The sequence below is a fragment of the Uloborus diversus genome, chromosome 1 (genome assembly GCF_026930045.1).
Source record: "Uloborus diversus isolate 005 chromosome 1, Udiv.v.3.1, whole genome shotgun sequence".
NCBI lineage: Eukaryota > Metazoa > Arthropoda > Arachnida > Araneae > Uloboridae > Uloborus > Uloborus diversus.
In genome coordinates this window covers 170,488,971-170,501,599 of record NC_072731.1, presented here as the reverse complement: position 1 = coordinate 170,501,599, position 12,629 = coordinate 170,488,971, and the positions used below count along the sequence as shown (strand labels likewise).

Below are 12,629 nucleotides of genomic sequence, written 5' to 3'. Positions count from 1 at the left end.
TGTTTCTTTACTGTTTGGTTGATGTACCCAGTATCGACTGTAGACTCGAAATGGATTTTCTAATGTTCATCAAATAGCAATTAAAATAAAGTATTGACACAGCGACAATTTAGCTGTTTTGAGTATAAAAAATTCCTTTTTAATGTCATTTCTTCAAAAAAAAAAAAAAAAAAGTTTAAATTTTGTGTCTTACTTTTTTTTTTCTTTTTTTTGACAAAAAGAGTCGTTTTATCATTTTGCTGCTTCTAATGTTGATTTTAGTTTAGAATTCTTGAAAACAGGGTTGAAAACAGATTGTAAATTCAGTTTGTCGTTGCGTTAATATAAGTTCTAATACTCAACTTGTCATTACCAAATGGTAATTTATCGGGCTTTTTTAAAAATCGAATTATGACGCGTTGGTGAAATTGATAAAACAAATGATATAATTGCAGTTAGTATTTAATCTGCAATAAATAATCATTTCCATTGTAAGGTATTTTGATGTAATACTGCAATACCTACTCTAGCTCAAATTATTTCAATGAGCATTAAACCTGTGGTTATTCTCTCTATTGCTCATTTTACTAAAGTATTTGCTTCACCAAAGGTTCAAGAAAGTCTATTAAGATTAATTATTCCAAATGTTAGTACTACTTTTTATTACTGCTTCTAACAAAATTGGATTTCTTTCACAAGGAAATCAAAATTGACTTCTTGTTTAAAAATATGCTGAATTTATTTTAAAATAACATGATTTCAAAGTTGCATTACGTTGCTATTCAATCCATTTTAGTTTATTCATTGTTTACTAATGTTCTTGTTGTAAGCTGTAAGATTATCTTCATGACGTCCCCCATTTCTCAATTTCAATTTACCCATATACAGGTCCGTCATTTGAGCAATCGGGGGGGGGGGGGGGGCAATTGACCCACTCTACTTTCAAGACATAATTTAAATTTGCATTTTTGCTGGTATTTTGATTCTTAGTTCCTTTTAAATGCATTGAATTCATACACTAAACCCCCCTCTCCCCCCAAAAAAAATTAAAATACGGACCTGCCAACACCATGTATCTTACTGCAGTTCGTTCACAACAAAAGAAGCACCTTTTTTTAATGATAAATTGTTTTAGAAGTGCCAACGATTGCCAATCTTTTAAGTGTTTTCGAACTGATTGTTTAGTTGCTTTGCTTTGAGTTGAAATTGTTTCCAAAACTACAATTTTAATTTTACGTTCCATATGTTGAACTATCGTTTTAATGAACATTGACCAGTTATTAATCAATAATATCGATTATAAATTCATTCTTTATCGATCTTGAATTCTATCAACTCTTTTATTGAGTCCCTATTTTGGCATGCATAGTTAATAGAGAACCTTTTTGTGCCAGAAGGGGAGGGGGGGGGGGGAATTAACGTTCTCATGTTTCCATAATTAGTTTCCCGAAAAACCCGGGTCTTTTCCATTCTTTAACTTCTATTTTTGTAGTTTATAATACTACTTTAGAAAGTGATGTAGAAGATAAATAATAAAAAATGTTTTGCATGTGATGCATATCCAAACTGGTTGCAAATTTAAAAATAATACAGTGAAACCTGTGTAAGTTGACCTCTTGCGGTGCACCTCTTTAGTGGTCAACTTAAACAGGTGGTCAACTTATAGAGATTGATTTAATATAAGACTAATTCTGTACCTGAAAAGTGTGGTGAACTTTATAGGTTTTACTGTATAAACATAGATCTTACGAAGACATCAAGAATGCAGAATTCTTTCGTAATTATTGGAATAATTAATTTTGTAACTACAATGCTGTATTGTAAATTTCGCATTCAGCTTTGTTTAAATTTATTCCCTCATGCCCATAAGAGTAATGAAAATGAAAGGCCGACTACTGGCTCGTACATGGCCGAGCACGGGATTTCTGTGGCCGACTACTGGAGCATTTTCTCGTATTAACAATAGGACAGTTTTTAAAGTAAAAATGTTTTTATTTGTGAAACAATTTAGTGAATCATTATCAGAAAGGTATGGCCTAAAGTCTTGCACTGTTTTTGTTGTTTTTTAAATTGCTGAAATTGGTAAGTTAACAAAAAACAGCGATCGCTTTCTTGAATGGCCGACTACTGGAGCATTTACCCTATTTTGTTATTTTACGTAAATGTACCCTTTATCTAAAATCATTGACTTTTTACGTTCTCCGCGTAAGCAGTATTTACGCGGAGATCTCCAGCTTCTATCATCGAAATCAAAACGTAATTGTTCCGTTAAAAATCTTCTTTGGATACAAAACTGTACAACATGAAAAATGGATATAGGATTAAAGTATGTGTTTCTTATACATTTGCGGCTGAAAGTATTGAATCTGTGTGTGTTTTTTTTTTTTTTTTTTTTTTTTACTATGACTTTTTTTACCGTGGATTTTGGGGAAAACCCCAAAATCCATGTTCTACGTATTTTTTGACATCTGAACGTATTTTACGTATTGAAAGTCGGAAGCAAAAGATAATCTCCAAGCAAATAGTTCCTCACTGGTCGCAAAAGCCTATCACTCAACACACTTGTGAGTCCACACTGTGTCTTGCTTCCACCATTGCACATTTAACTCAGTTTGTGAAATATTTGTAAACACTCTGGTAAAAATTAGAAATATGATGCTTAACTTTGTGATAATTTATTATTCTTGCAGATATTTCGGTCTGCAGCCTGTTGCTGGGGAACTTTATAACGGTACCGACGCAACGTATTATGCTGTTGCTGTCTTGCGGTCTGCTTCTGATGTAAAGAATTTGGCTGATTTAAGAGGTAAAAGGATTTAGCTCAGAAATGAGTTTCATTTACTATACTACAGTGAAGAAACTATGAAAAGTTTGTAGAATATCATAACTTTATCAAAGCAAGTTAATAATTTTCTTATAAAATTGGATACGTTTTGTGGAACACAGTTTACATAATGCTAAAAAAAAATTAAAAATACTCGAAAAAAATCCTAATTTTGTTACTAAAATTATCTAAAATTTGAATAATTTGCATAAACCTTATTCTTGTTTAAGACTTCGACTTCTTTAAAATTAATTCGATTTTTTATGCACTAGCTTTAAGCTATAGATTGCTTTTTAGTTCTATTTTGCAGTGCAAATTAATGAAATATCATTCTATGGACCATGCCACATTTATAGTTGGTGGTTCTAGCACCTGCTCTTTCGATACCATTTCTTTTCTACATTTTTTTTTCAAATAAAGCTTTAAGAACTTGGAATCTTAGAAAAAAATAATAAACGTCAATTATGATACTGTTTTGTGCACTAGAATAGAACACGTATAATATCAACAATAAAGTAATAAGAAGCTTAATGAATTCCTTACTACAGTAAAGATGCATATTTTCCTCGTTCGCAGTGCAGCAAATCATCAAAATCACGAATTTTGCGTAGTTTCTTGATTGTTTTATTCTTTCAACCATTACGATACTACAAAAGTGGATTATCTTATTCTCTTTCATGTATCACGTTTATTTTCAAGTTTTGGTTTCATTTTATTAGTGTTCTTGCTAGAAAACCACACGAGTTGTGTAATAATGAGAAGAAAAACTAATAGGTAGCAATCGAAGCAGCATGTAAAACATTTTTTTAAACACAGAAATTATTTACCATTGTTTGCTCATTATCCATATTTAAGATCTTAAAGCATGCCAAAATTCAAAGAAAGCCTAATTTAAAGACTTGGCAAGGAATGGAAGGTACCACGCGACTCATCCGTCTGCATATGGCAAGACATCCATGTGTAATGCCTGTGAAAAATGTCCTCCATTTCGCATCAAAACTCGCTGAATGACAGCCTTTTTTAAAGTTCTGGTAGGTTTCGGACTTAATATTTCAATAACAGAGAGACGGAGGCCAATAATTTTTGTGTCCAAAAACATTTTTTGCTATGCTCTTTCGATTGCTAATGATTTAGATTTTTTCAACGGTTTCCTGGTACGATCAAGAATTAGTAAGTTTTGAAAATTTGTTGTACGAAATAATGTTGTCATATCATATCTCATTATTGCAGTTCACTAATTATGTAATTACTACAGGTAACCCTATCAGCTTCACCTTACTTTTAGCTTAATCATTTCAAAAATCTCAAAACTTTTCTTTTCAAATGCTAAAAAAGTTTACATTTCATGCATCTCATGTTTTTAATTTTAATCTTGCAACCCCAGAAAAGAATTTAAGCGTCGATTTCCTTTCAAAAAGCAAGATTGATCACTCGATTTGGCAGCAGGAAAAAATCGTTTGCACTCAAGGCGAGCTTTGAATTTAGGGAAATAAAAACTATTAATGCTGTTCCAATTGACTTAAAAGATTCAAAGAAATGTCACCTTATTCAGAAAAAACTAGGCTTTCAAATGGGATAAAAATTTAAAGTCAAATTTTCGCCTTTATTTTATGCTTGAAATATGTCTTTGAGTGAAATAAAAAGGCATACAATCAAATTTAAAAAAAGTTCCTGAGGTGCAATCCCTTAATATTCAAAGTGCGAAGCTTTGTACTGCCGTGGGAAGGTATCTGCATGAATGACTTTTTGAGACATTCGATAAAACGCGTTTTGGATTCCATACTAACAACTAAGAAATGTTCGAATTCGAATTTGTTTTCGTGTTTTAGTTTCGGTGGAAACTAAATAAACAAGTTTGTACAATAAAGTTAAAATGCAATAGATGAGAAAAAAAATTGGATACTGCGCTTTATCTTCCCATGGCAGTGTAGTGCTATAAATTCTACAGCCAATTCTACAGATCGCGAATCCACAGATAGACAAGCACACACGGACCCCGCCCCCCCCCGTAATAATTTACATATTACAAGGTGCGTCTAAAAAGTTCGGTGAATGGATGGATATCACAAAAGCAATATGAGTGAAAAATGCGCCCGCGCGTATGCTCATGCAGAGATTTATGGAGAGACGCCACGTAGCAAATAGCGCAATAAAGCGACGCTACGGCCAGTCGAACGGTATGTGTGTGAAAACTCGCGTCAAATTGAAATGGAGCGACGGATTATGAGCGAATTCTACGAACCCGGGCGGTCATTCCAAGCTCGTCAGCTTGCGAGATCGAGACTTTCGCTCATGTGATCGGTTGTAACGTAGAAATGTCACAAAGTAGTATTCTAATCTACTCGAAATTAGCCGCAAGCTAAGTTCGAGTAGATTAGAATACTACTTGGCGACATTTCTACATCACAACCGATCGCGTAAGCGAGAATCTCGATCTCGCAAGCTGACGAGCTTGGAATGACCGCCCCGTTTTGAAGCGCTTGTTGCTGCTCGTCCAACGTGTTTTCCCACAGTTGCACAGGACTGGAAAGTGATGTCTGTTCCATGACAACGCTCGCCGCCATACTGAGCTCCGTGGCCCACCGCCGAGTAACTGTTATTGCACATTCACCGTATTCGCCTGATCTGGCGCATGCTGACATTTTTCTGCTTCCTCACCTCAAGGGGGTTCCAAAAAGCATACGTTTTGCAGACATTCGATGACGTGTGACATCGGTTCTTCTATCGACCCCGAAAGAGGCTTTCACTGATTCTTTCCAGAAACTTTAAGAACTATGTGAAAAATGTATTGTGGCCAACGGATGTTGCTTTGAAGGTGAGTAAAGAAAATTTGTTTCCACCGTGTCGTTATATTTGTTTAATGCTTCCGTTCGCCGAACTGTTTAGACGCACTTTGTATTTCTCATTTCAATTAGAAAGTTTCAATAATCGATATTATGTATTCATCGATATTTTATCATTTTCAGCTTTTGTATTTTGTAGTAGCTACGCCTTCTCCACCCGCAAGAGAAAACAAGCATACATATTGCCCAGAAAAGATGTTTTATGTTGCTTGAACATACTTTTACTTAATATAAATTCTGATTATTTCTTGCATTTCATCACTGGTAATCATTTTTTGCAAAGCACCAAGATTTTAACACACGTTTAATTTATAGGACTACGTTCCTGTCATACTGGAATGGGCCGGACAGCTGGTTGGGTTATGCCTGTTGGGATTTTACTTTCAGAAGACCTACTCTCCTCTGATAACGGCTGCAATCGAGCTACTGCAGTAGCAGAATTTTTCTCGGGTGGTAGCTGTGTTCCCGGCGCTAACAACACGAAATACAACCCAGGAAGAGTAGGCAGTGAACTTCTTTGCAGACACTGTATTGGAGATGAAAATAGGCTTAACAAGTAAGAACTATCGCACGTAATAGTCACTTATTTTCAGAATATAAAAAGCTGAAATTGGGACAATTATTGTACCTTAACTATATAGTGAAAATATGCGCTTTATGTGGTTGTTTAAACCGTAAGGCGAAGGATATTAAAACACAAGATCCCTCATGGAGGCATAATGAAGTTCGAAAAGAACGGTATTGGTGATCCTCCGCACCATATTCCGTCACCTATTTGGCTGAAATGTTATTGTATCACCGCTAGGCCTGGGCGATATCAGAAATTTAATACCGCGATATATCGCTCTCTTAATATCGATATTTTCGATACATCGATAGATTTAGATCGTTGAATTCAACATTTTATTGGGGGGGGGAGGGGAGCATATAAATGCAATGCCTAGTATTTTCAACAGAGAAAAGACATCGGCAATCTTGGTGAATAAATAATTCAGCAGTTTATTCTAATAATAATAGCTACGGAAAGGATGCTCATGTATGTGTGCGGCGGGGAAGGAGACCATTACGCAGATTATACTACCGCAGTTGCGGGAAATGGGTACCCCTAGTTACACCATCTGCATACCAAGATCTACAACACGGAAACGCCATCGGACATCTTGATAAGTAACTATTACATCGATTTATTATCGATGCTAAAGCTGATTTATTCAACGGACTTCCATTAAATTTTTAGCACGAGTATCGCTGTGCGGGTACTGCTAGTTAGGAATAAAGAAAAAAAATCTCGCTATTTGTGTGATGTCCATAGCAGTCTACAATTGAAATGGAATGATCTTCGTTATAAGTTTTCTACGTTCTGCTGTTGTTATCCTTCATCTTCTGACTGGACATGAGTATCTGAATGCTCATCTATTTTTAATTGTGTTGTTTCTAAACATTGGGAGGACTATATAGCGTTTGTGTAAAATTGAACAAATAAACAATTGAAGTGAAATCGTCATAAGAGGAGGTACACGCTTGCAGAGAAGGTCCTGATCTTCGAATTAAGTGTTCTATTTATTGAAAGAAACGTTATTTCTTGAATATTGTGTATCATCTCTCAGCAATAAATTGCCTTTTTAACATAAAACGACTACTGTAGTAATAGTTAAAAATTTGATTTCCTCTTAGGTGCTCCAGGGATTCAAAAGAGAGATTCAGTGGTTACGCTGGTGCTTTAAGGTGCTTGGCTGAGGGCCGTGGGGATGTAGCTTTCGTCAAGCATACGACAGTTCCTGATTATACCGATGGACGCAGTCAGGCTCCTTGGAGCAAGGATCTCATATCGTCTGATTTCAAACTTCTTTGCGACAGTGGATATACTGCAGATGTTCAAGGATACGAGCACTGCAACTTGGGGAAAGTGCCATCACATTATGTGAGTATATGTTTTTAAATTTGGAGAAAATATCAGGAGTTAAAATTCAAAACCAGCTAAATCCATGCATTTTCAGAAATTTTTTCATTCCATAACTTGATACTTCTTGGTGGATACTATCATGCCTTTTGGAATACACACAGCTCAATCAGTTCGCAAACTGCTGTCAAAATCCGATTTTCTTTGGAAAAAAAAAGAAAAAAGAAAGAGCAAAATTTATCTACCTTGTAAAAATTTAAAAAAAAAAAAAAATGTTTTGAGATGGATTTGATATTTAGCGCCTGATTTTCCCCCGCATACATTGGCTTCGGTGCTGAAAATTATTCTATTTTTAAGGCTAGCCCTGGAAAGTTGAAGTTTTATTTATTTTTTTTTGCTTAAATGAAGCATTATTATGAAATATTAGCATTTTTGTCATTACCGGTAGGTTTTGACTAACCCATCTATGAAAAATAATTGAACTTAGTCCAAATTTAACGAAGGGATAACGCAATAGTGAATGTTGCCTATGTGATGAATATCACTTTACACTGCAGCAAATACCTTAATGTATTGGAAAACCCTCTCAAAAAACATAGTTTAATTTGTCATTAAATTCGCTTAAACTTCTGTTATTGAGTTTTTCTGCATTAGTAAAAATATGCATAATCTATCTATCTTTTTCCCCAAGGATAATTTATTAGGAAAGTTAGATGCAGAGAAATGTTTAATGTGAGAAAACATAGATATCATCGCCAAAAAAAGGGAGGGGGGGGGCAATAATAATTAAAAAGATAAATAAATATAATTTCGCAATGTATTTAAATATAACATTGCGAAATTTTACATTTCACGACAGCTCCTAAGTAGCAACATCAAGCATGTCACATAGCTTACTTTCGACGAGCACGACCGGTTGGTTAATCACGTGACAGCAATGACGTCAGCAGTTACACTAACCAGTTGTTCACGAACCAATGCTTCATCGAACGCTTTCGGTTGATCACCGGTTACTTGCGCAGACATGACGTAGACGAATAAGACGCAGGTGAAAAATACATATGATTGGTCAAAAATGTCACGTGGTTCTATCAACCAATCAACCAGCTAAAGTTGCGGTCAACCGGTAGATCAACCGGTGAGGCTCATAAAACGACATCGGAAGCAACCAGTTAATCGGTAGCTCTCAAGAACGCTACGGTTAGCAACCGGTTACTCACTGGTCGACCGGTGAAGTTCGTCGAACGCAAGCATAGAAAGATTTCAGGAGCTTCATTCTTTACATTTCAATGATGTAACTAATATTTTCAATTTATCAAACGCGTGTAGGTAACTGCAGTTTCGGAACTTCTTATTATCTCAACCAAGCCTAACAATAAAGAGTCTCTCTGTCCAGATCTCTATCTGTCAGGATCTTTGTGACGCGCATAGAGCCTAGACCGTTCTGCCGATTTTCATGAACTTTGGCACAGAATTAGTTTGCAGCATGGGGGTGTGCACCTCGAGGAGATTTTTCGAAAATCCGATTTTGTTCTTTTTCTATTCCAATTTTAAGAACATTTTCCCGAGCAAAATTATCATAAGATGGACAAGTAAATTACCAAGTTATCACAACGTGGATCCGTAACATGTATAAGCCAATTGGCGAGAAATTCATCACACACTATTTGTAAATATACAAGCGAACCAAAAGAGCTTTTAATTCTACTACGGGCAAAGCCGTGCGGGTCCCACTAGTAAATAATATGAGCGGTCCTCGGATGGAATGACTGAGCTGGGGGTGTATTTTATGTATTTCTGCCTTAGCCCTGGCTATAGGGTGGAAACTTACTGAAAATGAGCATTTGCATCCAGGGCCGGACTGGACCCCTCAGAGGGGCGCAAACCTTGGAACTTCAGAGGGGCGCAAGATATTTCTGTACTTGTTTACTCATTGTAGATGTATACAACGAGGAGGGTAAGGGGTGGGTGAAAATATTTTCATGTGTTATTGTTCATTACTAATTACAAAACTTCTTGTATAGGTGATCCCACTAGAGGGGCATTAAAATTGTTATTTGGGTGTTTTGGGGATATTTTCGGGGGGAGGTGAGTCCTCGTTCTTGGGAAGGGTTCCTCGTTTTTTTTTTTTTTTTTTTATTGACCTTAAGAGGGGGAATGGTCTTTTTTAGGAGAGTAGTGCAGGGTTTCCCTTTAAGTGAGATACGTAATAATCTAAAATTACGGTCCGAGGGGTTCTCCCCCGGAAAAATTTCGAAAAAATGATGTAAAATTCTGCATTTTGAAGCCTTTTAAGGGTAAATTGGAACTACAAAAATATCAGAAAAAATAGACAAACAAAGCTTAGACAAATAGACAAAAAAGATAAATATTATAAAGATATATATAATCGTCAGAAAATTAAGATAATACACAGTAAATATTGCTTTGGGGTCTACAAATCAATGATTGCAGTCGGCAGAGCGAGGGAGGAGAAAAAAAATTGCTTATGTTTCTTGCTTACATCAACTTTCGGTGTGTGTGTAAGAAGGTGAGTGTGATTTTAAAGAACCTGTTTTTTTATATTAGAGGAAGGCGGTTCGGAAACCCTTGCTCGTATATTTTCTTAAATTCAAGTCTTAAAAACATGATTCAAGAACCATATCTTGGTATACTAGGGCCCGGAATTTTTCGAAATTAAAGCTCAAAAAACGCAACTTTTAGCGATTTTTAAACGACCAATAAGCTGCAACTATTAAATATTTTTAATTCAAAGATTTCTTTGAAAGAAATTAAGATTTTCCCCCGGACAGTATTATTTTTTTAATTAAAATTTACACTTTGTTTTCCCATTATACGTGTTCTTCTTTCCTCTTCAATAATAAAGAATAGTTTTGAAGAAAAAAAAAAACATTTAGCTCAGCATTCTGGGGGGGAGGGCTGGGGGGGGGGGGGGTCCCTCTTCTGGTTGCGTTACTGTCCTCCAACCAAAAATCTTTTAATAATTTCAAATAAATTTTGCAAAAGGAGCCTGTAAAGCTTTTCTGACATTTTTACTTCAACTGATTACATTTCATTGACTTTCCTGCTTCTTTTGAGAGAATTAAAATAGTATTGATTCCCGATACACCACTGACAATATTAAATATTTTATTATAATAAAAGGAAAATATGATTTTTTTGGATGTATAATTATATTTAAAAATTGTGATTACCGTACCATAATCTACAAGACATTGTTTTTTTGGTCAAAATTATGACCACATCCGAAGCTAAAGTAACATGGCTAAACATAAGAACGTAATATAATGCTATCTGTAAGTAACGGAAAATTTATAAATAATTGTGAATAAATTTTACAAAATAAGTAAATGAGCTGAAATCAATAATGAAGATTGTGGAATCAGGTAAGAGAAGATATGAATTAATAATATATGTACATAATGATTAAAATGGAAAAACGGACATTTCCCTCAAAAATGTAAAAGGTTAAATATAAAGTTTAGAGGAATAATTTAATAAATTATCACACAATGATAAAAGTTGTCTCATTTCTTGACTTCACATAGTTTGTCAATATATGTTTCATTGTAAATTGCAAGAAGTTTCTGTTGTCTCAAAATTCAAGATGGCAAAAACAGATCTTTCTAGAAAGGTCCTCTTCTTCTGGGGCAGACCCAAATCTACGTACCCGCAGACGCTGCAGTAGAGGGGGGGGGGGAGATAACAGAAAAACCCACGGTCCGAGTGACAGAAGAATATTTTAAAAAAATAAATAAAAAATGTGTTGTTAATTTAAAAAGTTGAAAATATTTTCAACATTATTATAAAAATCAGGATTAAAAGTTCCTCATAACTTCTCAAAACCTTAAACTAATAATAATTACAAATAAATTTAAACAAATGAACTCATAATTGAGGTAGAAATATTGAAGCAATTAAGAACAAACAATCACTCGTTTAACAGAATAGTCATTGGGGAGGGGGGGGGGGCTATACAGCGGCTTGTTGGGTTCCCTGAAGATTTTTTTCAGGGGGGGGGGGCAGAATTTTTAGAGGCGAGGAGTGTTTTTTTTAAGAAAAAAAGACTTTTTTGTCGCAATAATGTGAATGTCGTGTAAAGCGCGAAAATATTTATTGTTACAAGAGTTACAATAAGGCTGTAGGACAGTTTAAAAAGACTGAAGGGCGCAACTAAAAACGCAATAGGGTGCTTTGCTTAAAAATTAACGAGTACAGGTACGGTGGGGCGGAATGTTGGTCGTTAAGTGAAGGTTGGAAAAAAAAAAACTCTCTTCTCTGAAAACATTTTTTTTATTGTCTTAAAATGTCATTTTAAGTCTTTTTAAAATGCAAGATAGGAAAAACGGACCCTTCAAGAAACTTGTAGCGTACGACAGTATATAAAAAATGGGATTAAAGACCTGAAAAACGGAGGTGGGGGGGGGGGGAGTTTTTCAAGGAAAAAAGCGGGGCTGCGGCGGCGAATAAAAAAAATTGACTACGGCTCTGATTCCGACTCCGGAAACTTTAGAACCTTCGACTTCTACTGGTTTTCCCCCAAAAAGAGTTCGACTCCGACTTTGACTCCGCAAGCTCTGGCAGAGTTGCGGACTTCAGGGGGAAAATGAGCGACTATTTCTCCAACTCCAAGTCTTGAAATTTTAAACCTTCGACTCCCGAATCCGACTCCTTCACCCCAAAATCAGTCCGACTCCGGCTCTTCGACTCTGACTCCGCAACCTGGAAAAAAGACATTTTTGTCGAGTTGTCGCGATAACGTGAATTGAAAAGACTGAGGGCGCATCTAAAAACGCAACAGGGCACTTAGAGACTAACTAACAATTGCAGATATGGGATGTTTGTCTTGATTCTAGATTTAAAGAGTTCTCTTCTCTAAAGTTTTTTTTTTTTTTTTTTTTTTCAATGTCTCAAAGTGTCTTTTTAAGTGATTTTAAAATTCACGATCGTAAAAACGGGCCCTTCAAAAACTATTCTTTTAAAGACCTGAAAAAAAAGAGGGGAGGGGGGTCACAGTATGGCTGCTGGGCGCTTTAGTATGAAGACAGAAGGGCGCACCCGGGCGTTAAAACAACAACTATTA

At 35.6% G+C, this 12,629-nt stretch overlaps 1 protein-coding gene across 1 annotated transcript in view; it reads left to right on the top strand.

Moving 5' to 3' along the window:
- Positions 1 to 12,629, top strand: part of LOC129233480 (transferrin-like) — a 64,232-nt gene that overhangs the window by 35,384 nt on the left and 16,219 nt on the right. Inside the window, exons 9-11 of the mRNA XM_054867503.1 lie at positions 2,670 to 2,785; positions 5,962 to 6,202; positions 7,321 to 7,567. Of these exons, the coding sequence (XP_054723478.1) occupies positions 2,670 to 2,785; positions 5,962 to 6,202; positions 7,321 to 7,567 (604 nt within the window). The remainder of the gene's footprint in view (positions 1 to 2,669; positions 2,786 to 5,961; positions 6,203 to 7,320; positions 7,568 to 12,629) is intronic.